Source organism: Rutilus rutilus (assembly GCF_951802725.1).
Source record: "Rutilus rutilus genome assembly, chromosome: 23".
Lineage (NCBI taxonomy): Eukaryota > Metazoa > Chordata > Actinopteri > Cypriniformes > Leuciscidae > Rutilus > Rutilus rutilus.
Genome location: NC_140233.1, coordinates 5,873,359 through 5,901,271, shown reverse-complemented (window position 1 = coordinate 5,901,271; position 27,913 = coordinate 5,873,359). Strand labels below are relative to the sequence as shown.

At 37.0% G+C, this 27,913-nt stretch overlaps 1 protein-coding gene across 3 annotated transcripts in view; it reads left to right on the top strand.

The window, feature by feature from the left end:
- syt7a (synaptotagmin VIIa) overlaps positions 1-27,913 on the top strand; it is a 129,862-nt gene that overhangs the window by 88,862 nt on the left and 13,087 nt on the right. Inside the window, exons 4-6 of one of the 3 annotated variants that reach the window (XM_084397336.1) lie at positions 412-579; positions 7,683-8,054; positions 15,785-15,901. In XM_084397336.1, the coding sequence (XP_084253462.1) occupies positions 412-579; positions 7,683-8,054; positions 15,785-15,901 (657 nt within the window). Of the gene's footprint in view, positions 1-375; positions 580-7,682; positions 8,055-15,784; positions 15,902-27,913 lie in introns of those variants that run through there. The other 2 variants (XM_084397337.1, XM_084397338.1) reach the window with 2 other exon arrangements.

Sequence of the window (27,913 nt, the reverse complement as noted above, 5' to 3'; positions counted from 1 at the left end):
CTTAAATCTCCTGATAACTGCATGATGACTTTCACCAGGTCCACCATTATGAAACGCCGATGACAAAAAGTGACCCTTTGTCTTTATGAAGTCTGCATCATTTACGGGTGTCATTAATGCGACGCATGTCACCGGGAGAGCAGATGTGGTTGTGTGAAGCCTCAGGGCCGTTGCAATGTAAATCCCTTCGTAAGGCTCTGCTGCGCCCCCTATAGGAGGATCTGCACTCGGCACTGCATCTTTAAAAGCCCAGGGTGACTTGTGTTGTGTCTTGTAGCTCGCTGTGAGGTCAAACGCATGTTACACTCTCACGGGATAAATCATTGTTATTTATCCAATCCTGTAACCGTTTCTTCTCTCCCAATGTTTGTCCTTTTCCTCCTTTTTCTCTCTCTCTGGCGGACCCCTCAGTGGGGCGGTGCCCGGGGGGCAGAGAGGGTCCGTGGGGGGTGTATTTGGGGACGGAGGGGGGCCGTCCCGCAGCGACAGTGTGAGGAACATGATGACGGGGGGCATTAAAGCCGGCAGGTGGCAGACGGTGCAAAGCCGCCTGCAGTCAGGAGACTTCAAGAACGGCAAGTGAGTCGAGCCCACTGGAGACGAGAGTGCGTGTGTGTGTGTGTGTGAGATGTTTAAGAAAGTTAAAAATGCCTTTTGTGTGGGTCTGCACTTTGCTGAGATTTCAGGCCGCCCTGCTGTCTAATAATAGCAGAATCCGTACGACTGACTCACACACACTTAGACGCACTTAGAAGCGACGATCGCTCATTTCAGTCCATTATAAAACACAACACCCGCAATGACTCAAAAGACGGCGTAATTGCTGATATCATGCACCTGATTCAGCCGGCGAATATGAAATGTGAGGGATAATAAATATAACCGCAGAGCAGAAGGGTCTTGTATGAGCATGAAGGAGGTTATTTTGCGATATTACAGACTGGCTGACTGTACGTGACCTGGCTTGTTATATGGCTACTTAACATATTAATGCACTGGAAATATTGAGTTTAATGTTGACATTGATTCAGAATTTACTCAATGCACGTATTATTGTGAACGATTCATCTGTGCATATTATTTCAAGTAAAAACAAAGGCCTTCTTAATCTTTCGTATTTCTGTTTCGAATAAACGCTGTTCTTTTGAACATCCTAATCATCAAAGAAAGTATTTTTCACAGTTTCCACAAAAATATGATGTTTTCAACATTGATAATAATAATCGTAAATGAGCAGCAAATCATCATATCAGAATGATTTCTGAAGGATCATGTGACACTGAAGACTGGGGTAATGATGCTGAAAATTCAGCTTTGATCACAGATATAAATGATATTTTAACATATATTTACATAGAATTACATAAATTGTAATAAAATTTCTCAATATTACTGTTTTTTCTCAATTTTTTTTAAAAATAGCACAATTTTTTTTTTTAAACTAGCTAAAACCAAAGCTTAAATCTCTTTAAAACAAAGTGATTGGCTCTTTTAACTGAAAGACAGGACTTTCATTCCTGCAGCTGGAATATTATATAAATAGATATTTTTTTCATAAGTGGTCAATTTCTTTTTCCCTCTGGTAATGCTCACCGTTCACAATCCAATCAGTTCCAGATGGTGTATTTCACTCCAAACAGCATTACAGCATTACACTCTCAGAATAAAAGGTACAAAAGCTGTCACTGTGGTGGTACCTTTTCAAAAGGTACACTTTTGTACCTAAAGAGTGCATATTAGTCCCTCAAAGGTACATACTGGTACCAAAAGTGTACATATTAGTTCCAAAAGTGTACATATTAGTACCTAAATGGTACATTTTAGAACCTTTTTGAAGGGTACTGTCCCAGCGACAGCTTTTGTACCTTTTTTTCTGAGAGTGTATTTTTTGAAGAAAAAGAATCTGCAATATGATACATGAAGTTAACAGCCATTATAATGTTTATCATTAAGTGTATTTGACTGCAGAAAGTTCCAGTTTATCAGAATCAAGAATTAATTAGAATCAAGTACAATTAAAAATAAAGGTTCTTTACTGGCATCGATGGTTCCATGAAGAATCTTTAACATCCATGGAACATTCCATTCCACAAAAGGTTCTCTGTAGTAAAAAAAAAAAAAGATTTAGATTATTAAAATGTTCTTCACACTAAGAACTCAAATGTTTCTTTTAAGAATGTTCACCAAAAATGGCTCTTCTATGACATCACTGTGAAAACCTTCTTTTGGAACCTTTAGTTTTACGAGTGTGTTCCAGTGAGCTGTGTAATAGACTGTAATCTCAATCAGATGAGAAAATATGATGCGCTCCCATGACAAACTTCCATAATTTGTCTGATGACTTCCTGAGGACCAGATTTCTCAAACTATCGGCGCACAGTTACAGTTTTATAGAGCCGTTTCGGTGACATGAGTGACGGCTGGAGGATGTTAAACACCAGTTTTCCGTATTAATCGCCAGCTAGTGAAATCGTGTAGCACAAAATATTAATGCGACCTATAAACGTCCTATAAATGTGCTTAATATTTCAGTGAATCGTAATGTGTGTCTGTCAGCAGTGTGAAATGAATCCTGAGAGAGGAGGGAATTTCATTACATTGCTAAGAGAAAGTTTAGAGAACCCAAACTGATTCATTTTACTTCCATAATCAGTGTATTTCTGAGTAAAATGGTATTCAGTCAGAGAAGTAGGGTGGGACTTCCCATACAGCAATAAATAAATGATCAGATATCATGTTTTTAAATATATTTTAAAATATACAAAAATATATTGCTGATATAAATTTTAAAATATGTTTACATAAATGTATTTTTGATAATTTATATTTAATCATATTATTTAAATATATTTTATAGATTATATATATTCATTTATATTATATATGTATATATTTATTATATATTTTAATAATATATATATATATATATTATAAAATATATAATTTTATTGTAAATATACTGTATTTATTATTAAATATATTTTAATAGTACATTTATATATATTATAAAATATTTTATTTTATGATAAATATACTGTATTTATTATAAAATATATATTTAATAAATATATATATATTGAAAATATATTTACACAAATGTATGTTCGATAAGTTTTAGTTATTTCTTTTTCATCATATTTTATATATTTATATTGTCTATATGTGGCATTTAATAAAAAAATATTTTATGACTAGAAATGTATTTTCCTGCCCACTGAAATACATTTTGTTATAAATTTGAGATGGTCCTTTACTGCAGAACATGAAATCCAGGGGGAGGAGTCGGATCCAGATCCAACTCCTCCCACCTTACATATACCAAAACCTACCCATCTCCACCACCTGATCCCTAAACCCACCCCTAAACCTACCCATCTCCACCCCTTAATCCCTAAACCCACCCCTAAACCTACCAATCTCCACCCCTTAATCCCTAAACCCACCCCTAAATCTACCAATCTCCACCCCTTATATCTGGATCCAACTCCGCCCCCTGGATCTCGTGTACTGCATTGAAGTGCTACTGATAAATTTTGGTATTTAAAGGTTTACAAGAAATATATTTTCATATTTGAAACTCATATTTCATTTAGCTGTGCTGTTTACATCATATATAGCATATTATTTGAAAGATATAATGGCAAAAATGCCTTATGGGTTATTTTATCCATCATGAATTGGCTGGATTGTTCAAAGCGTATCTAAAATAATATTTCAGAGATGTACCACCAATGACGTAAGACCAGGAAACATGTTCTGCACAAGTTTGGACAATTTTGATTTCTTGCTGAACAAGAAACACCAGGGGAATGAACAGATGAAGAAATGAATAAGGAACCAAACCTCACAAAATATCTCTAAAACACAACCTCACCAAAACAAACCCAGAGCTGCTACAACACTACTGAATCTGTGCCGCTTGAGTGTAGACGTTCACACACACACACACACACACACACACACACACACAAACACAGCGGCTCAATTTAAGTTTTCTTCACACCCTTAGCTAACACCTCCTCTCCTCCAGCACCTCACATATTCTCTCTCCGTCTCACATCTCTCTTCTCTCACTCCATCCATACCACCAGTCCTCGTTCTTCTCTCGTTCTCTCTCTCTCTCTCTCTCTCAACACGCCCTCCGTTTTTCTCCGTCAGTAATTGGATTCTATTTTCAGGCCGCTATATGTGTCTGTCTCTTGTGTTGTGTCTCACGTCCTCTTTTCCCTGTCTCTCTCTTTCTTGTCCTCATCTTGTTCTCCACTACGGCTTGTTTTGCTCCCTGGTGTTTGTCCTGCAACTACCTGATGCCCTTTACCAGCTTAACCAGTTCAGCCTTATGCCAGCTCAACATGAAATCAAATTTGACCCGCTTTACATTATTAATACATGCTCCTGGTCCTGCAGTGCATGCAGAGTGAAGGAGAAAAACAGTAATATTAGATAATGAATAAGAAGATAATGTCATTGTTTTAGGCTACCGTCGTAGTTAATGCAGTAATTTAATGCCGGTGAATGTGATAAAGGTTACAGCAATAATAAATTAGGATTGATTTGAAGCGGAACCAATGGGATGCTCTAAATGGTGAACTTGACCTTCATTCTTCACATCCAGGTCAAAATGACTCAATAATGGCAGTATGCTGCCTTCAAGCCATGTGATTTTATTTCTTACTTTTGCTTTTTGAAATCCGACGAACCCTTTAAAATGGCAGGATTCTTTCAACTTTTTGAACATGCTAGTTCAGGTTTAGATTAGACTGTTTCTATCATTTCCATCTTGTTGTTTGCTACATTTTAAAACAAAAGCATTCACTGTAAACAGTTTTGTCCATGTGTACCACCCACCCTGCCACACCTGCAGTGTATTCAGATCAGGGCTTGACATTAACACCCACCAACCAATCACCCGACCACCAAAAGTCTTTTAAAAAGGCACCTGAAATAATAAACTAAGTGCAATGTATTGTTGTCAAAAATATAGATTTTTCGATACATATCGATACTGAAATATCTGAATACTCATTTTCCACAGAATAGATGCAGGATACCAGCTGCTCTCTCTCTCTCTCTGACAGCGAGTGACTCTCTCCCGCCTCTCCTCACTCACTCGCTTAATTTGCTCCGGATGAATATTGTTGCTGTTAAAGGGCTTGAATTTCAGCGTGGGATTGTTCATAATTTGACTCATTCCCGCAGATTTAGTGCTCACACCCAAAGTGCGGCACATAAAGCCACATCTAAGGACTAAATTGAGTTATTTTTCGCTGCTTATTGCGCTTAAACAGTCAAATACACACAAAATAATGTCAAAATGCTGGAGTATTCACGTAAACACAGTCATGTTTTAAGTGAACATAAGCAGTTGGGAAAGAAAACGCATGTGTATCAATATAATGGATCCGTGTGTCAGGTCTTAAAGTGACAGCGGCCTAATAAACCAAATTATGAGATAATATTAAAAATATCTATATGGCAGTTTTTCCCCCACGGTATCGATGTCAAAACTGTGGCCAGTGACAATGCTAAGTGGCTTGTATCTTTGGAAAACCACTTGCTACTCTGTCAAGCCCTGATTCTGATATTGCATCATGGTCATCTGACACTTTAATCAATAGCAATACGAGCCTCTTTACCAGTGAGAGGTACTACTATACTACCATTGATTTTCATTTTCATTTTGATTCTACCTTTCAAATTGGTGGCATGTAAAATCAAAATCTTGGCAAAAACAAATGATTGTTTACAATAAGTTGTACTTTAGTTTGTATTCCTTTGTGTCCTGTTAAAGCATAATAGCTGTAAACTGTGCAAGAATATGCTCGTTTAGTCAGTGTATACGGTCACAGGTTTGTGCATCAATTTCACGCCTAACGTGCATCTTTGGCTCTTCATTATGATGCAGAACCATTTAAAAGGTCTCCTGTGGTTGCTGGGAAATGAACAATTCTCAAATGCCTCTCTTTTTGCAACTAAGATCACTTTGTATTTGAAGGCAGTATCTCCTCATTACATAACCTGACAGAAACATATGTCATATTACACAAGTAAAATGCAATGTGAATGCCCTTTCATGCTGACTTCAGTATTAAGATGGTTTTCCTCCACTGGAGCAAGTTTGTTATACGTCCCATAAACTCCAAATCACTCTGAAATGTTATATTTAATGACTTTTTTCAAATATTCACTGATAGACAGTATCTTTAGGGGCACATCAGCTTGACACTTGTCACTTATCTACCCTTAAAAGGTGCATATTATTATCTTAGAATAGTAAAATGTACTCTTAAGGTATTACTTTGAACCTTTTAGGGCTAAATAAGATTCAAAGATGTCCCTTTAAGGCAGGGGTGTCCAACCCCGCTTCTGGAGGGGCCAAGTCTCCACATCTTGAACTTGCCTGAAAGTTTCTAGTATGCCTAATATGCTTTAATTAGTTGGTTCAGGTGTGTTTAATTGAGGCTGAAGCTGAACTTAGCAGGACGGTGGCCCTCCAGGGGAAGTTTCGAACACCCCTGCTTTAAGGCTAATACCCCAGGGACAAGCTGTTGTACCCTAAGGTAAAATTCAGCTGGGATTAGACAAGCTGAAATGAGGATGAATAGCCAGAAAATGCAGGAATCATGAGTGCAGCTCAGGTGAAACTCACTGCAAAGTTTCAGAGGTGAATTTGACACACTTTTTAGATTAAAGTGAAACAGGGCTAATGATAGAAACAAAGGGATGTAATTGCTGAGGGAGGGGAGGAGAGGACTAAAGAATGACGGATGATCTAGCGTAGTTGGTTGGCTGTTGAAGAAACTCAGGGGGCCGTGGTGTTACTTAAAACGAGTGTCGCAAGAAACGATGGGCAAAGTTAAGAGAAGAGAGGTGAGGAGAGGCATGTGCGAGGAGTAGACCGAGATGGGAGGCTCTCAACAGACCAAAAAACAGTCTCCCGCAAGAACCGGTGGCAGCCGACTGACGCCACACACGCCGCGACACACACATGCGCATGGCCGTTCAGGGCAGACCCGACACACGCCGCGATCCAGTCAGGCACGCACAGGAGCGGCACGCAAGCAGGCCGTGCAGACGCACACACACACACACTCTCGCCGCTCGTCGTTCGCTCAAGGAAGTCTCTCTCGGGCCGGAAACGGACACACAGACCAGGGCGGCTGCGGTCTCTTCTGCTACCTGTGTTACAGTGGCTACTGCCTCTGTCTGATGCTTCTCTCCTTCTTTCTCCTTCTCCTCCTATCCCCACCTACATCTCGCACTCCTCCTCCTCCTCCTCCTCCTCCTTCCTCTCCTCTACCCCCTTATCCATCTGACGACACTATCTTTTCATTGTCCTTTTCCTCTCTCGCCATTCCCTTCTGCCCCCATCCTTCCCTAAACCTCTCGTCCTCTCCCATGTCTCCATTCTCACCTCTTCAATCCCTAACCAACTCCCTGACTCTCCTCCACCCGGATTCGGAACTTATTCCCTTCAACTTCTCGTCTCCTCTTTCTTCATGCCCCTCTGCGTCCTCTGATCCTCCTTCGACTTCTTACAAATCCTCTTCGGATTCTCCTCCTCAACCCCGCCCTTTTGTTCTTGTCCCGCCTTCTCTCCTCCTTCTTCCTCGCCCCTCCCTCTGTCGCTCCCTCTCTTCCTCGTCTCGCTCCTTGCCCTCCCTCCTGCTCTGCCCGCACAGTTTGTCCGACCACACCCTCTCCTCGACCGAGACCTTGGACCAAATCCCAGCGATGGGGGCGATACCTCGGCCTCGCACCTTGTTACGTCAGCAGAGCCTCCAGCAACCCTTGATCCAGGCTCCGGCCCCGCATTTGATCAACAGGCCTCCTAACTCCCAGAGTTTGGGTCAGCTGCACACCCAGCCGGGTATAGGAGGGGGCGGTGGCGCGGGGCCTGGAGGAGGGACCGGGACCGGCTCGAAGAACTCCAGGGGCGGCCCGGCAGGAGCATCCCGCCATAGGTCAGGAGGTGCCTCTCATGGGAACCCTGGCAGCGTGGATCACATGATGGGTCAGATAACGAAACGAGGCCTGGACGTTAAATCCTTCCTGTAAGTCACTTCCTGTGTGGGTCTGTCCTGTGCATGCCTTTTTTCCTGTATTTGCATGCATCAGTCTTGTCTAAGTAATTACAAAACAAAATTGTTTAAGTAAGGTTCACCCAAAAATGAAAATGATTCGCTCACCCTCATGTCGTTCCAAACCCGTATGACTTTCTTTCTTCAGGATAGACAGAAAAACAAGCGCGCCGCCATCTTTAGAAGATTGTCTTTGAACTCTGTATATTTCTATGGCATCGCTGTCAAAGAGTAATTCGCTGTTGAAGTGGATTTAATTATTGTAGAGTTAACGAAAGTTATCACGAGCGTTGTCATTTTTAAAGCAGATGTCTTAACAAATGTCAGTAGACCGGGAAGATTTTAAAACGGGCAGTTAATTTAGAAATACGTAAGATCGCTGATGTGGAAATACAAACTTGAAGACAAAAGACAGCAAGCGCAGTGCTATAAAGGGACGGGGCCACAGAAGCTCTATAACAGGAAAAGAGAATTTTAGCAGAATGTTCACGCTGCTCTTTTCCATAAAAATCAACACATACGGCGACTACAGACTGTAAAGCTACAAAAATGACAAAAGAAGCACCATAAAAATGGATCTAGTTTTCTTTTTCACAGTGTTTTTGAAGCCATATGATAGCTTTGCTAAGAGTTTTCGCCACAACTCATACATTTTATTTGCGTTTTTGTGTAAGTCTCATAGGTTTCACATCAATACTTAACATCAATACTTGAATTTTTGTCTGTTTCTTCTACAAAGGCATCATGCGAGTTAGTTCATTTTCATTGTTGGGAAAAGAGCAATGTCAGTCATTCACCATTCTCAAAAACATAATTTTATATTCCATGCAAGAAACTAAGTCATGCATTTTTGGGTGAACCGTGTTTTTTAAGTGCTACAAAAGCATTATATTCTTCGAGAAAAATCTCAGACTACACCGGGTCAGTTCCCTTTCTCTGAGATGCTTTATTCATACTTGACCTGCTTTAGTGTGTGGTAATAATAGGTCTCTTTAAGCAGTGTAAATGTCCCAGAGTTCAGCTTCTTGTCTGTTCTCGTCTCTCTCTCTCTCTCTTCACCTGTCTGTCTCCAGACCCTGTCAGACAGTTGTTCATTCTGTCACACTATATTTCAGCCCCGCTGCAGGATATTACCCCCCCTCCCTCAGCGTTCTGCACTGATCTGCTGTTTTGTGACGTTCTGTTTTATATGGCTGAACATTGCCTTGTGTGCGGTCTCAGCTGGTTTAAACATGCCACATTTTAGGACCTCAGGGGACCGCTGGAGATATGGTACCAGGACTAATATTATGTATGTATGTCAGCACATGCATATGTGTTCGGACATGTGTTAGCCTGTGTGTGAGTGTGTTCATGAATGTTTAATGGTCTTTTCTTTTGTGTTTAAAGGGACAGTTTTCCCCATAGTGAAAATTCATTTCATATTTATTTATCCTCATTTCACTTCCGAACCGTTTGACTTTCTTCTTTCTAAACACCATAAAGTAGTCCATACAACTTGTGCACTATCTTCAAAAGCTAATCAAAGTCATATATATGCTTATATATAAGTCAACTTTAATGATATTTACTGAATTCACTCATTTTCCGAAATGTTGAGTTTTCAAACCATGACACTTTTGGTTGCAAAACATGGATAAACCAATTGTGTGTGTGGCATCACACATGTTACAAAGCATCTTGACACCCCAAAGTTTTAAAATGTGCATATGTAAATGACATTTGAAAGCTGCAGCGGAGTAAAACAACTTTAATTTCTGTCTTTTTCTTACATGAAGCTTCTAAAGACTTGAAATATTTGTGCGTGACTACTTTTAGGTTGGTTTTTGTAGCTTTATAGTTCACTTTAGACTTTTCGTGGAAAATTAACACCATGATTTTAAAAATATATATATATATTTTGTGTTTCATGGAAGAAAGAAAGAAGTCATAAGGAGTTTAAAATGAAATGAGGGCGAGTCAATGATGGCAAAACATTCATTTTTGGGTGAACAATCCCTTTAATATCCCTAATGTTCAGTCTTTTGTTTTCAAACAATTGTTTTCGAAATATTGTGCATGACTACTTATGGTTTTTGTAGCTTTATAGTTCACTTTAGGCTTTCGTTCTATGGAAAATAAAAACCATGATTTAAAAAATATATATATTTTGTGTTTCATGGAAGAAAGAAAGAAGTCATACGGAGTTTAAAACTAAATGAGGGTGAGTAAATGATGGCAAAATATTCATTTTTTGGGTGAACAATCCCTTTAATATCCCTCATGTTCAGTCTTTTGTTTTCAAACAGGGTTGTTTATTCATTAGGAAAGTCTGAAACATAATTCCCTAGAATAGCTGTGAGTTATTGAGTGCACAGGACAGCAGGCGTTCAGCTAACCGCTGCACATTACGCTAGCTTGACAAGGGCTACAGGTCTTCAATAGATGCTCCGGACGTCTCTGTAAATCTCTCCGGCTGCTATACTGCGTGACCTGCGAAGGAAAGGGAGGGCAGGTCTCAGCTTAAATGACAAACAATTAACGCGACTGAACATCATCTAATTTCCCAAGATTATCCACACGTGAACACACAGCAAATCGTCGTGATTGATGGATTTCATGGTTCTCAAGTGATGTAACATGGTTGAATTTATAAGCCTGCCTCAGTTGTGTGTAAGTGACGTTTGGCTCTGTCGTGACGTATTTAATTGAATTATAATAGATGCTTTCCTGAACGGGGTCGGTGTGAGAAAAGGCCTGTAATTTTCACATTTAAACAGCGATTTAGTGATGAATAGCTAGGTGTCTTCACTCGCTGCTAGGTCAACAGCTTATTATGACAGGTTTGAAAAAGAATTTCTCCTGAAAGGCCACAGAATATTTTTATGGCAGTCCAACCTGTGATATTTACATTTTTCAGATACACTTCTTATACACTATGGTGCTTATTAATATATTGAAATTCTGTCATCATTTACTCACTGTTATGTCGTTCCAAACCTATATGATTTTTATGCTGCTTTATGGACAAAAACTACTATAAAAGTAGTCCAAAATAGTTCAATATAACTTGTGATATAGTCTATTAGACAATTTTTATGTAATTTTTTGCTATTTTTTTCATCTTAACTGCCTCTGGAGTCTTTGTGATTTATATAATTATGTGATAATGTTGCACGATTCTGGTTAAATTGAGGATCACGATTTTTTGTTTCAAGTAGAGATATGATTCTTCCATGATTCTGAACAGACTTAAACAAAATAGCATGTAATTTACTAGAGGTTCTGACAAAATATTAATTAGGCTACTGCAGTTCATTTAAATGTTTAATTATTTATTTATTTTTTAAATCGGGTTGAATTAATGATTCAATGACGACTCAAAGACTTCACTTATTTTATTACCAGATGAATCAGTGTTTTTGAATGAATCTCTAGAATGAATGATTCAGTGACATACATTTTTTTAACAGTCACTCGCACTCGCGTAAAAATGTAATCAAAACAACCGTTATTTGAAGCGCGAAGTTACTCTGTTTTGATTGCTATCGTCAGTGTTTAAATGCGAAATATAATGTTTTATCTCAGTACCTCTGTGATTATTTGAAGATTTAACACAGAAATAAGATACTGTGTGGTTGAAAAGGCTGTTTGTGAAGCTGTTTTTCATGCCCAAACATGTTTGAGTCGAGATCGCAATCTTTTAAAGATTAATCGTGCAGCTCATTAACATTCAGTGGGTGAGTACATTATTTTACTATTCTGTAAAATCTGTTTTCCGTTTGGTTATACGTGTTTGTTTCCACGGTTTGTGTGCGTTTGATAGTGTTTGCACGCAGGCAGGTGTTCAGTTTAAAGTCTTTGCTACAGATTCACGTTAACCCTGAAGCATTGATTTTCTGTCCTCTGAATCATTACTCTCAAAATGGATTGTTACCCCGGGACAGAGAATGAAAAGAAAACAGAAAGAAAGTGAGGAAATATGGGGTTTTGCCTGAGGTTCAGAATAGCATACTCCCATACTATTGCTGCAGTTTGTTGTGCACAGTATGCAGATTTAGTATGCATTTATGCATTAAATAACGGATGACCCTCTACATTTGTCCTTCCATTTCCAGTATTGATAACTGTTAATACAGTACTATACAGTATGCATTGTTAAATGTTTCAAACTTGTAGTATGCTACATTCTCATCACATGAAAGGACTGCATTGCATGTTTAATTCATGTCTTTAGTGCTCAGCTCATAAACTAAACCAGATTATTGCACTTTTTTAAATATTATTCCTCAGATTTTGGGAGTTTGATCAAATAATGACCTGGAGAAAGAGACGAAATAGAGTCAGTAGCCAAAGTTACGAATTTAACTTATGCGAAAAATTTGAATACGCATAAAACATTTGCGAATAAAGCACCGCTTCCATCCCATGTGTTCAAGAGAACAACATCCTCACTTCCTGGGAATCTGGTGCAAAATATGGAAGTTGCTGCAATCGGGGAAGCAACTGTGGCTCTTTTTCGTACATCATAAATGACTAAATAATACAAAGCAATAAACGCTGTCATGTTCTCTTGTGCCTTTGGAAATGCAATCGTGTGAGACGCGTTTCTGAGAGAATTAAACCAAATCATTCTGGTTGCAGACTTTGGTTCAGGCATTTCAGAACGACCAAATCAACATTTGAGATGCTGTGATGCGATTGGTCCGCTGGTTAGTCCAGATATCCAATCACATCCTCTGTTGAGTTTTTGTTGCGCGTCGAGGGATTTCTTCGGTGAATGTGTTTCCTTCGTAGTTTACGCACATCGGATTAAAAATAAAATAAAAATTCCATCCTAGCCTGGAAATCCAGACCTAATTCTAAAAGATTAATGGTCTGGCGTCGACTAATGAAAATCGGCCAGCTCGAGGGGCGGCACCAGGCGTGCATTTGAAAATCTCAGTGCACGCAATTGGATAACACTATGACCAATCACAACAAGTTATCGCTTAGCTAGCAGCGGAGATAACTGGTAGATTAGACTCTTGCCGTATCCGGTCGGCAAAACAGCAAAAACGTCCTTCTTGCAAAGGAACGATTCGAGCGGCGTCTTCTGTTCCTCTTTTAGATAAAAAGCCAAGTCTAACTCCTTCATTGTAGCGGCCAAAGCCGTTTCAAACAACTGGTGTTCATCCATAGCCATCTTGCAATGTTTACTAATGACTTCGACGTCACAGCGCTGTCGTCATCTTTAGCTTGCCTCTGGCCCGCCTATATCAGATAACCCGATGTGATTGGTGCAGCTCAGATCGAGGGGCATATTTAATGAGCATCATTACTCGACCCCAGAGTAACTCGCTGAGCAAATTCAACCAGGGTGATTACCAGGGTATTTCCATCCAGCATCCTTTCCATAGACTTTCAAATTCGCATATAAATAAGCGGATTGAAACATAGCTAATGGGTTCAAAGTTAAATGCAATGCATTGAGGAAGTTTGCATACTTCACATTTTGCAAATGGTGTAGATCCTCTGGTAATTTCATGCATACAGAATTCACATACGGTGAACAATGTTCATACTGCAAAAATAGTATGGAAGTGTGCCAGTTAGAAAACATCCGTGTTCCGCTTATGCTGGGAAGACTAAATATTTCATCTCCGCTGGTTAAAGGGGGATGTCATTGACACACATTCATGGCCTTGGGTCTGATATAGAGACAGAAAAAGAGAAGAAGAAAGGGAAGGCGAGAGGAAGGGGGAGGTGGGGTGTAATTGAGGGTTGTTGGTGTGTTATCAGCGGTCAGCGACGGTCCTGTTAACATCCCAGAACATTCGCCGTCCGGCTCTCACCGGAAAAGTGCTTCTTTTTATTACTTTGACAGTAATGATTCCTGTCTGTTGTGTGCGGATGAGTATGTGTTGTGCGCGCGCGAGTGTGTAGTCGCTCCAGCCAGGAGCTATTTTTTGCAGCCATTAAATTCTGAAAGGCAAAAATAGCCGGAGTCGGCCAAAATGGAGGGAAGCCCAAGAGAATATGAAGGAATGGATGGATTTACAGCAGGAGAGAGAGGGAAGAAATGGAAGTTGGGGAAGTGGAGAGGGGGGTTAGAGAGTATTAAAACCACTTTAGATACGAGGAGAAGGAAAGGAAGTGAAGAAAGAGAGAGAATAATGCCGTATGACGAGGTTGGAATTTAAAGGAATAGTTCACCTGAAAATGAAAATACTGTCACCCTTCACTCACTGTCATGTCGGTCCAAACCCGCTTGACGCTGTTGTTTTTCTGCGGAACATAAAGCGATATTTCAAAGATGTCCCAAAATGAATCCCGAAATGATTTAATAAAGTATTTTATTGATCCAAAAATAACACAAAAAACATAATTTACAATATGAAAAATGGATATTCATTTTGAGATTTGATAAAGATGACATTTATGATGACAGATGAATTTGTATTTATCTTTGTGTGTGTAAATATATATTGTACGTTTGTAATATGTATGTATATTGTATGTATGAAAAAGAAAATAAATTTTAAATTGCACAACATTCACATTTGAATATTCAATGTTAATTATATATATAAAACAACATAAATTATATAAAATTGCTAAATGTATTATTTATATATATATATAAAATAGTTATTTATAATAAATTATTTTATTAATAATTAGTTATTTACTAAAGTTAGTAATTAGTAATTAACTAATAATTTAGTTAATTAATAATTAATAATAATAATTTTTAAATTTATAATTTATTAGTTAGTAATTTATTTAATAAATAAATAAATATTAAAATAGATAGTTAAATGTATTATTTATATATATTTATAATTTGCACACTCACACATATAATATTGGTTTGTAACTATTTGTGTTTGTGAACATCATACTTTTCATGTGAACTGTTCCTTTAAGATCAGGAGGGACAGACGAAAGCTTTCAAAAGCTGTTTAAGAGGAGTTTAATAGCAGGATATTAGAGAAAGGTCCGGCCTCAGAGATGAGGGGGATTTGTAAGTAGAGAGAAAATTGAAGAATGTAAGAAAGAGAAGAGAAGAGAAGGCGAGAGGAGAGGAGATAGAGGGTGAGCAGTGACCCAGAAAGCAGCAGCTCAGTGCCGACACCTCACACACACACACACTCTCAAATAGAAACAATTAGTCCAGATCTCTCTAACGGGCCTCAATTAAGGCTGAGGAGAGAGAGAGAGAGAGAAGAGAGAAGGATGAAAACACCACGGTGAAACACGGTGAATGTGTTGAGTGACGAGGACAGTAAATCAATGTGTGTGTGTGCGAGAGAATGCGAGTTTGAGTGTTTACAGGCCCGTTTACATCGAGATCAGCTCTAAACGCGACGGGAATGACTGGAGAATCTGTATTTCACACATAACATTTTCGATTCGAATGCCTGCATTTGTAACACCGTTTCATGCCGACTTTAACTCTACTTGTATTGGTGAGCACAGGTTTGCCATCGAGATCAACCACAGCTAACATGCAAAATGCAAATAAGTGCATATTGATGAATCAGCTGCTGTAAAACAGAGCATGTGCAGAGCGGTCTGAGGAACGGGGCTGATATGCTAAACTCTACACTAATATTATCTGCTGCCTAATAACTTGTTCTTGTTCTTGTGTGTTTCCTCTCGCTCTCGACTCTTCCTCTCTGCACTTTACGGCTCTCTCTTTCTGCTCTCTCTTTGTTTTGTGTCTCATTTTCTTGGTGAAGGGAAGGAAAAATGGTGGTTCTCTCTCTCGCGATCGGATTGGCCGAGCATGACGACTTTGCCAATCTTCCAGACCTACAGGAAGTACCGCCCAGTCAAGAAACCCCCCCTGACAAGAGGTATCTGTCAGAATATGTGTGTGTGTGTGTGTGTGTGTGGAGAGATGCATTACATGTTTGACCAACCCACAGCAAGCGGTAGAGCTCCTGCTAGAGAGCAGGGGATTGTGGGTAATACCCAGCATAGCGTGTATTTGCCACAGGCTCTGAGGCAGCAGATACAGACACAGCGGTGCGCCGCTCTCGCTTTCAAGTCGTAATGCGAGTTAGTAGTTTCTCTCAAGCCCTGTTACAAAACGCCAGTGAGCCGTCATGCTATCGACTGCCAACATGGGCAGCCAAATCTCATGAGTGACTTATTTGTAGTGCACTTCATAGGCAGCAACTTCACATGGCAGGTTGAATGACACAAAAGACCACGACACATGGGAATTGACTCAAGCTGTGTCCCAATGACACACTATACACTATGCACTTATGCACTATGTATTCAACCGTGTAGTGTCCACCGTTCCACACTTCGTTTTTTCGTTTTAAATAAGTGCATCATCCGGGTATTTAAAGTGCACTTTTTCTTTGTCAAATTTATACTACAAAAATGGCGTAAAATAGAGCACAAATATGCGATTTGGGACACACCTTCACTAAAGTTTGACATTAGCATATTGCTAATCGAATGATTAGCATGTTGTCATTGTAGTACCCTTAAAAATAGCCTAATTAGATAGCCCAATTCTTTGCGGTATCAATGCTAAACGACACTATATTTACGAGAACTGCTGGAATCGTGCAACTGTATTGACACGTTTGTAAAATAGCGTTTTTAAACTAACTATATTCCAATAGTTTGATGCTAGCATGTGGCTAAATAGCAATGCTCATGAGAACTAGGAGAAATGGCACTTCCAGTCGATATTATTGTAGCATGGCGTTAGCATGTTGCGATACTCTAACGTATGATAACGCTGCGAAAGCGTACGAAGGAATGAAATAGACCATTTTTAATTACTTTGTACTTGTAGTATTTTATCAATTCGCTTCAGCATCGATGCTAAATGCAAGAATGACCGAACTTTCAGCTGATTCTTGAAGAGTTTGATGATAGCATGCTAGTAAGCTAACAGCACAAAACGTAAATTAACATAAAATACACAGTACAAACAAGTTATGAATTAAATAGTGTACTTTTAACTATTTATATTACAACGGTTTGATGTTAGCATGTGGCTATATGAGAACTACATGAGAAACACTTTCAGTTGTTTTTACTATTAGCATGTTGTCATGTTTACTCTAATACGCCTATATATTGCACTTACAAATTACGAGTAAAATAGTAACTTTTTTTATTAGATTGAAATATTTTACCAATTCTTTTCAGCATCGACAAGAACGTCATGTTTACATTGCGATGTTTCTAGCCTTAAAAATGTTGCACATACAAATAGTACAATCAAAATAGCCCATTTTTAATTAGATTGAACAATTTTGATGATACTTTTTCAGTGTTGATGCATAAAACATTTCCAAAATTAACAGCATACTTTAATTAGAATAAATAAACATAGTACGTAGACAAATTTTGTGTAAAAATGTGTTTTTGATTATTTATATTAATAATTTTGAGTAAGTGATCACATATAGTCGCCATCCACCATATAAACGTATCCTTTCTTAGCTCTTCACATTGTCTTCTCTGCGAAAGATGCAATCCTGCATAATAATTGTGTCATAACGAGGGTTAGGCTGTGTTCATTTCCACCTGTATCTTGTGGAACAGGGAACGCGCCGGTTTCTCTCGCTAGGTTTCGGAAGATAGCTTCAGAATGGCTGATATGAAGTAAATGAACAAGCTGTATGTTCAGCTGTATGTCGCTAATAAGTAATGAGCTCATTAATCATGCTAATGAGACTCACCTGAGGCTAACTGGGTGTTTGAATGCCATTGGTGGCTGTGTGGGCCAGGGCTCAGCCAATGAGGCGTGAGATACTGAGACTTACTTCCTGCTGAGATGTGAACTGTTGCGATCTTTACTGCACGTCTTGTTTGTTTCTGTTTTTGCCATTTTTATGCCTATTTGTTTTTCTTTCATCCTCTGACTTTAGCGTCAGATCCTTTTATCCCCACTCTCCTTGAACACGTCTCCCAAGTTCACACTTTTTTTTTCCTTGTCTTTTATGCTTTTATATTTGTTCTCTCTCACGAGGTGTCTCATTAGCTTTACTTTTCCCGCTCCGGCTGTGTTTTGGGAATGGAAACTACTGTGAGTGATGCAGTACACAATATAAATTGCATGTGAAACAATGTGCAACATATAAAAATAAACATTTCAAACAGGATGCTGCATTATCACATGACCTCATTACATATAAGTTATCATTCTGCACTATATATGTAATCTTTTTTTATAAATATTTATATATATATATATATATATATATATATGTATATATATATATATATATATACCATTTTATATATATATAATATTGAAATTTAATTTTAATATAAATATATTTAAATAGTATCTTTTATGCAGATATATATATAAAATGTCATACATTCTGTATGCATTATATAGAAATAAATATAATATATTTAAAAAAGTCAAGTTTTACACAAAACATTGGTGAACTTTATATATATATATATTATTATTATTATTTTTACATGTTAATTTTCACTTATGAATGGCACTTTATAGATTAGCATTTTTAAATGTATTTTTTATTATTAACTTTAAATGTTATGTAGTTAATAATTAAAATATCTTATTGTATTTTAATGGGGAAAGGGTTGAAATAAACAATCCAATTTATGAAATAACCATATTTATTTTTAAAAGTGTCCTTTTATCATTTTGAAAACAAATATGGGCATTGCATTGTGGGGATATTGTATTCTGCACATTTATGCAAACTTCTACTTAGGTTTGCATTAATAGAAAATTCCCAGTATGCATACCTCAGAAATAGTATGAGTAAGGTATTTCGAGTTTGTTTTCTGGTGTGTGCATTTAGTGAATTTGCTCTGCAAAGGGATTTTATTATTAAGAATCATGCCTGTCACTCACATAAACATTCATTTATTAAAAAGCATTCCTCTATAGCTACCACACTGATAATCATAGATAACACACAGCACACACTCGCCTACACCTCTCGGGGGAAATCCTCTCTGGCTAACCAGCGATCATCGGTGAATGTTTCTGCGCTGGATAATGGCAGTGAGTCAGAGGCTGAATTAGTTTTTGATCATTTGGAGGGCCGACGAGTGATCGCAACTGAATTAGAGAACGCAGACGTGAGTGTCTCTCTCTGTCAGTCTCACACACAGGCGCTGTATGGCATTAGGTTTATGATTTACTGCGTTTGGTGGTGCGCCAGTGAGAGGGAGTGTATCGATGCCGTTGGTCGAGGCTAATTTACAGGCCTCTGACTGAAGTGGTGTAACTCTCCTGAGACTGGAGCTGACACACACTCCGATGCCTCTTTAAACATGAAGGAACACATCAGGGGTCTCCCTGATCACCATTAATATTATACAGACTGATGCAAGACTTCATTATGATGGAAACACCTGTAGTTGCTGTGCTGCTAGCGCCTCCTCTGTTCAACTGAAGGATTGCTGCTCTCAGCCTGAAAAAGTGCAATGCACTACAGTTGTTCAGTTTAGGATTATGAGCAATTTATAACAAAGGCATAAAAAAATGAAAAACTTTCTGCACTATATATGTAATAATTGTTTATAAAGTTTTACATATGAAAGATTATATATACAATTATATATACAGTATATCTATCTAATTATTTATATATATATATATATATATATATATATATATATATATACACACAAAATATTAAAAATGTATTTTAATATATATTATATATTATATACTTTTAGATTATATATACAATTTTATATACAGTTTTATCTATCTATCTAATTATATATATATATATATAATATAAAATATTACAAATTATTTTATTTATTTATTATATACTATTAGATTATATATACAATTTTATATACAGTGTATATATATATATATATATATATAAAATATTACAAATATTTTTTTATTATAGGCCTAATATATATTATATACTATTGCTATTAACTATTAATAGTATATATATATATATATATATATATATATAAAGATATAAAATTATAAAAAGTTATACTTTTTTTTCAAGTTTTACATATATGTAATTGAATAAATGAAAAATTATATTGAAAATTACAAAAAGTATATTAATTTTCATTTATGAATGGCAATTTATATATTACAATACAATATTGAAATGGAATATACAAGATTTTAGTGAATCTGTTCATTCATTCCAATGGTTAATTTTAGTAGTTCGAATACAGTTTTTTGTTTAGTTTCTTTTTGTCTTGTGAAATATGTAGTTATTTAGTTACAAACTGAAAAACTTTTCTTTTTTTTATTCAAGTATGCAAATTAGAATGTTTTGATTAGTTGCATATAATGCTGTTACCCTAATTAATCATTGTTTATGTGCCAAATAAATAATACTTAAAAATATAATGTTCATTGTAGTAGATATGTTTCATTCATAGCTTGTAGTGCAGCTAACTAGTTGTTCAAAAGAGCAGCTTAAAGGGATAGTTCACCCAAACGTGAAATTTCTGTCATCATTTACTCGCCCTCATGTCGTTCCAAACCTGTATGAGTTTCTTTCTTCTGTGAAAAACTAAAGATATTTTGAAGAATGTTGTTAACCAGGGGGAAAAATACTATGGAAGTCAAGAGTCGCGTTTCCATTAGATTTGCACAAAACTTTTGAGATTTTCTTTCGAAATGTCGACAAAAAACGATTGCGAAATGACGGCGTTTCCATTAACCGATGTTATGCGACTAAAACTTTTCCTTTTTTTTTCCTCTCGCGATAAATAAAATCATTCCAAAAACCATGAAAACAGACGTTGGTAGGTTTATGTACTACATCCCAGCCACTGCACTGGCCATTATTATTAATCTAAGGAGATGTGTGTGTTTTCAAAGCATTAATGGTAAGAAACGACCATTATTATACTTGTGAGCGGCACATATGAGCTGTTTCTCCCTCATTTCTGCTTCGAGGTCTTGATTGTGGCATTTCTTTGAGGTTTAGAATCCATTATTCCTGTAATTATTGTGTCTTATATAAATTTAATAAAGAACTCTGTCTCGTATTCTGTCCAAACACACCGCGTCATCTGCGTCAGGTGACCTGTAAATGCGCAAAAACTGTTTCCATTGCAGTTTTGCGAAATATTTCTTTTTCGAATTGCCTGAAAAACCACCTCATGCGAGCGGAAAAACTTTTTTTTGTGATAAATGGGAGTTTTTGCGAAATTGACGTGTTTCCATTGGGCGTATTTTCAATTCGCAATTTCAATTCGCGCAATTTGAAGGGTAATGGAAACGCGGATACCATCAGATACCATCATTCTTTAAAATATCATCTTTTTTGTTCTGTAGAAGAAAGAATCTCACACAAGTTCTCCTGAATCTCCACTTGACTGAGACGTTCTGGGTGATTAAATGGTCTTTCTCTCTCTTTTCCGACTCAAAAACACATTTTTCCTTCTCTCTCGTTCGCTGGTTAATTAGGGCTGGAGTAAAACTCAGGGCTCGCCAAACACACACACATGCAATTAACTCAGCCAGGAAGAGCTAGCAGACTAATAAGGAGAACGGCGAGTGAAAGAGAGAGACTGTCTGAATGGCCAAGCCTTCGAGCTGTTGGCACGTTCCCCTGCACTGAGGGCTTGTGATTACCCAGAATGCCCAGTGAATGAGAATCAAACAGGAAGAGCTCAGCACTGGTGAACCAACATCGCTGAGCTCTTATTCTAAAGCGGTGGCAGATATAATGCGGAAAGCAAACGATCTCAGAGACGCAGATGACGTACACACACACACACACACACACACACACACACACAGGCTTTGAAGTGCTATCTGATGGTTATATCTCCATGAAGTGCTTGAATCAGCATGAGCGAGATTACAGCTATACTGGATCACTGACGCTGGAATGAATGTGTGTCTGAGTCTTATGATGCCGGGTCATAATTCACCACAACATCAAAACAACAAAAACAAGAAATTATTATTTATTAATAATAAAATATTATAATAACATTAATTATTATTATATATATATATATATATATATATATACACTTACAATTAAATTTGCAAATGTTTTTATATATTTAAATTAACCTAAATAAATTATGCTATATACTTACAGTTGGATTTGCAAATATTAAATAATATAAATTTATTTAATATATTAGCAATTATGATTATGAATATTTTGTACATTACACAATGCTAATACTTTAGTTTGTTTTATTTTTAAATGACCATAATTTAAAAACCAGTACAAAATACTAGCATGACATTATTTATTTATTTATTTAAATTAGCATACATTAAATAAAATACACATATCATTATGATAATATTATTATGCAGTGTGATTTACAAATGTTTATTAAATAAATAAGATTATGAATATTTGGTATATATTGATATTTTAAATTTTTAAATGAACATACATTTAGTACAGAATACTAGCATGACACACACACACACACACACACATATATTTAGTATTTATTTATTTATACATTAAATACAAACACCATTATTATATATACTTACAGTTGGATTTGCAATTAGTAATTACATAAATGATATTATTTATTTAATTTAGTACTTATGATTATGAATATTTTGTACATTACAATATGCTACTGAGAAATGAGGTTAACGTGCTTAATTTATTCGTGAATATAATGTCACAATGCAGAAGTATACTAACAGTCCTAAAATAGAGTTAATTCTCCTCATTTCTTATTGGTTTGAGCAGATTGTGGCGGAGGTGTGACCCAGACGTGTTCGTGTCATTCACTCATGTGCCGTGTGCAGCGAGACACACAGATTCATATCACGTCTCACATGCTAACACACACACACACACACACAGCTTTTCTCTGCCATTTTGCTGTTGATTCAAGCGTGCGGCACCTTTATAGGGAGGCTTTGCTGTGGATGGGGACTGAAGCTCCCACTGTGATCATGGCATTTAGATTGAAAAGCACACACACACACACACAGAGAATATAAGTGTGTTGTGTCAGAGAGAGGATCTTTCTGATGTAAATCCAGCCCGAGGCTCTCTCAGAGTCTTTATACTCGGTTAGTTTGAGTCTATGAATGAAACTCATTCACATACTGTGTTGTTCTACTGTATACGCTTTTGACATTTACACTATTCAGAATCAAATCCTGGAGTTCTGCATATAAACTTTACTGGAAGAAAAACATTGTATTTTTGTAGCATAAATATATATATATATATAATTGAATATTGAAATTTGCACATTCTATTATATATATCCACACACTATATATATATATACACACACACACTATTATATATGTATATATATAATATATATACTATATATATAGAGAGAGAGAGAGAATAGTGTGTGTGTGTGTGTGTGTGTATATATATATATATATTATATTAATATTGAAATTTGCACATTCTACATAGGCCTACACTAGTAAAAATAGCTTGGTACAATTTTTAAAATGTTTTTGAAAGATGTAACCAAAGCTGCATTTATTTGATCAAAAATACAGAAAAATTGTGAAATATTATTACAATTTAAATGAATATCATGTAAAATGTCATTTATTCCTGTGATCAAAGCTGAATTTCCAGCATCATTACTCCAGTCTTCAGTGTCACATGATCCTTTAGAAATCACTCTAATATGATGATTTGATGCTTGAGAAACATTTATGATTATTAATTATTATCAGTGTTGAAAACTGTTTTTCTGCTCAATATTTTTGTGGAAACACAACAGTGATATTTTTATTTGAATAGAAAGCTCATAAGACCAGATTTCTTTGGAACGGAAATCTGTAACATTATAAATGTCTTTACTGTCACTTTTGATCAATGTAATGCACCCTTGCTGAATTAAAGTATACTATAGTGGTTGGAAACTCATCCGTACACTTCTGTGCTGCGTGCCGTTCCTGTTTTCATCTGGATTATAGTATCAGCAGGAATTAAAACCCCAGTGACAAAAGCTTGTTTCTTTATTGACTGTTCAATCTTACACAATCGTGGTCACACACACACACACACACTCTCAGCGTGTGGGCGGCTTGTGTGTAGACACGTCTAGTGTTATGCAGATAACGGGACGCTGTGGATTGTGGCTGAGGATACGCATATTGTTGCGGGCATAAATTTGCATAAAAATGCATATGATTATATAATGCAGTTCTTTATGCAGTTCTGTCTGAACCTACACACAACACAGCTTTAGAATAGCTACGTTTGCAGCTATGAAGAGCAGCTAACTGGTTTAAACTTCTGTGTTATATGGCAGCATAAATATGATTTATATTGACATTTTCCCCTGGAGCCTGTTTATAAAGTTAGTATGCACAAAAAGCAGTTTTTCAAGATCATTTTCCGCCCACGCTGACCTGTAGAATTAAACCGGCTGTTTGTGCTCTTGTACCTTTAAGACGTCTGTGCACATGATCTCTGCTGTGATTGGCTGACCTCTTCGCATGTGAATTAGCTTACGCTGTTGTACCTTTAAGACGTCTGTGCACATGATCTCTGCTGTGATTGGCTGACTTCTTCGCATGTGAATTAGCTTACGCTGCTGTACCTTTAAGACGTTTGTGCACATGATCTCTGCTGTGATTGGCTGACCTCTTCGCATGTGAATTAGCTTACGCTGCTGTACCTTTAAGACGTCTGTGCACATGATCTCTGCTGTGATTGGCTGACCTCTTCGCATGTGAATTAGCTTATGCTGCGGTACCTTTAAAGACGTCTGTGCGTGTGCACATGATCTCTGCTGTGATTGGCTGACTTCTTCGCATGTGAATTAGCTTACGCTGTTGTACCTTTAAGACGTCTGTGCACATGATCTCTGCTGTGATTGGCTGACCTCTTCGCATGTGAATTAGCTTATGCTGCGGTACCTTTAAGACGTCTGTGCGTGTGCACATGATCTCTGCTGTGATTGGCTGACTTCTTCGCATGTGAATTAGCTTTGCTTACTTCCAGATTTGCAACTCTGAAGAATTTCAAACAAGCACATATTTCCCCTGATTTTCATGCATCACCTATTTAGTATATTTATACATAAAGTTAATATATATGTAAATATAATTTGCATATGTCACGGGTGGCCGCTAATAGAAGGGAATAAATCCACACAGGAGAAACGTAGGCAAAAATCATCCACATAAAATAGACGACACCAGACAAAGAACTCAATGTTTTTATCAAATGGTAATTTTTTATTTAATATACTATTTATATTAATATTTTATTATATATTTATAAATTTTAACTAATCTTATATATATATATATATATATATATATATATATATAAGATTAGTTAAAATGTATAAATATATAATAAAATATTAATATATATATATATATTATTTCTTATTAATATAATAATATATTAATATAAATTATATATTAATAAAATAATAAAAAATATTACTAATATAAATATATATGTGTGTATATATATATAGTTATTAATTTATTATTTATATTAATATTTTATTATAAATTTACATATATATATATATATATATATATATATAATGTTATTTTTCGATTTATCCTTATTGTTGTGTGTGTTATAGATTCTGAATGCTCGATTCCTCCACATAAGCATGTCTGGCATCAGTGTGATGTATGATCAGTGGGAGTTGAGCACAACATCTAGCCGTGAGCGTGAGCGCTTGAGACGAGTAGAAGATGTGAGGGTCAAACTCCTGCAGAATAATGGAGCTGTCCGTGGTGCTGACGCCGTGTGTGTGTGTGTGTGTGTGTGTGTCGCCTTCTAGCTCTCCACTGGAGTGGGTAATCTTCTGTAATTAGCTGCAGATAAAGAGAGAGCGCAGTGTGTGTTTAAAAGCAGGTGTATTAATGAAAGGGTGGATGAAGCGAAAGGAACAGGGTTTGTTTGGACACAGCGAGTTTTAACATGCTGACTTCGCTGAAAAAAGCCTTGTAGCATTTCATGATTCGCATGGCCTGCGGCCGGTCGCTCTCAACCACGGCGCCAGGGTTAGGCTGTCAGTCATTCAGTGGAAGACTTTGGGATTTGTAATGGGATTTGGGATTAAACTTGGGATTTGGGTAATGTCACACCTCAACAAAACACACATTTTGAGGAATCATTCCTGTCGGGAGCAGGAGCTGTTGTGTGCTGAAGTGTAACGCCTGTCCTGTTAGGGCTTAAAGAGTGACCAGTATGACCAGTAATAGTGATGCTTCCCAGAGCAAACGCTGCCGATGCTCCAGGTTGGCTGGAGTTGAACAGAGCGGCTTTTTTAACCGATGCTTATTTCGTTTTAGTGTTTTTGACCAGCTCACTCTGAGATGATGTGTGTATTGTGTTTATGTGACCCTGGATCACGTCACCAGTCACATTTATATATATTTGTGGCAATAGCCAACAATACATTGTATGGGTCAAAATTATTGTTTTTTCTTTTATGCCAAAAATCATTAGGATATTAAGTAAAGATCCTGTTCCATGAAGATATTTTGTACATTTCCTACCGTAAAGATATAAAACATTTATTTTTGTGAGTGAATTCAGCATAAGCGTGAACATAAATGGAGAACTTTAAAGGAGATTTTCTCAATGTTTTGATTTTTTTGCACCCTCAGATTCCAGATTTACAATAGTTGTATCTCGGCCAAATATTGTCATATCCTAATAAACCATACGTCAATGGAAAGCTTATTTATTCACCTTTCAGATGATGTACAAATCTCAATTTCAAAAAATGGACCCATGTGACTGCTTTTGTGGTCCAGGGTCACATATGTGTGTATGTTTATGTGTGAATTAAAGGGATAGTTCACCCAAAAATGTAAATTATGAATAAATTGTGATTTTAGATATTTGTGATTTTTTTTACTTGGAATTCAATTTATATAACACAACAAACATGATCATATTTGAGCGTATAGTATTTTTATGTATTTTTTACATACTTTTTAGTCTTGTTTTTGACTGTTTATTAATGTATGTGGGAAGAAGTGTAATGCAAATACTCAACTCGTGAGTCATCGTGATCTATGAAATACAGCGTATTTCTGGCTCAGGCTACTTGAACACACACGTCACTACGCAACAAATAACGCCACGCTTGTTCACTTGCACTGAAGCAATAGCGTAGATTAAAAAGCTGTGACCTGGTTCATTTCTATTGGCTGGTGGAAGTTCTGAATGGCCAGTGACAACAGCCAAATTGGCCGGTGGGTGAAAAAGTTCATTTCAAACCCTGTATATATATATACATATATAAATTACACTTCTTCTTCTAGACATATATATATAGACTACTATAATATACATAATACTGTATATCCTCCTGTATTTCTCTCTTTAATTCTGGATGTCCTGTGAAGAGCACAGAAATAGCAAACGTGCAGCTTGGACGTTCTGCTAAACGTCTCCGTCGCAGTCCACACTGTAGAGAAAGAGTGTGTGGATGATTTTTATTTGTGGCTGAACTATTCCTTTAGGGATTTTTATTGGAAACTTGGTGTGTCTTTGCCCAGGAGCATCAGATTTTAATTGAGCTGTTCTGCTGTGCTCGAGCACATATTAGATCTGTGTGTGTGTGTGTGTGTGTGTGTGTGTGTTTATAGTGTGGAGGGCTGCTGTCCAAGAAATTATGAAACGCTCTGAATGAAGTGAATGAGCTAACAGCAGTGTGTGTGTGTGTGTGTGTGTGTGTGTGTGTGTGTGTGTGTACTGGACAGGCTTTGACTTTTCTCTCGAAAGGCCCATTGCATCTCACACATGCATGAAGTAATGAGTTTCTGTGAAACGCTCATGCCGCTGTGCATCGTGGGTTGGTTATGTAATCATCTCTAGTACGCTGTGTGGATGTGTGTGTGTGTGTGTGTGTGTGTGTGTGTGCATGCGATGGCATGATGGTGTGTTGTGTGT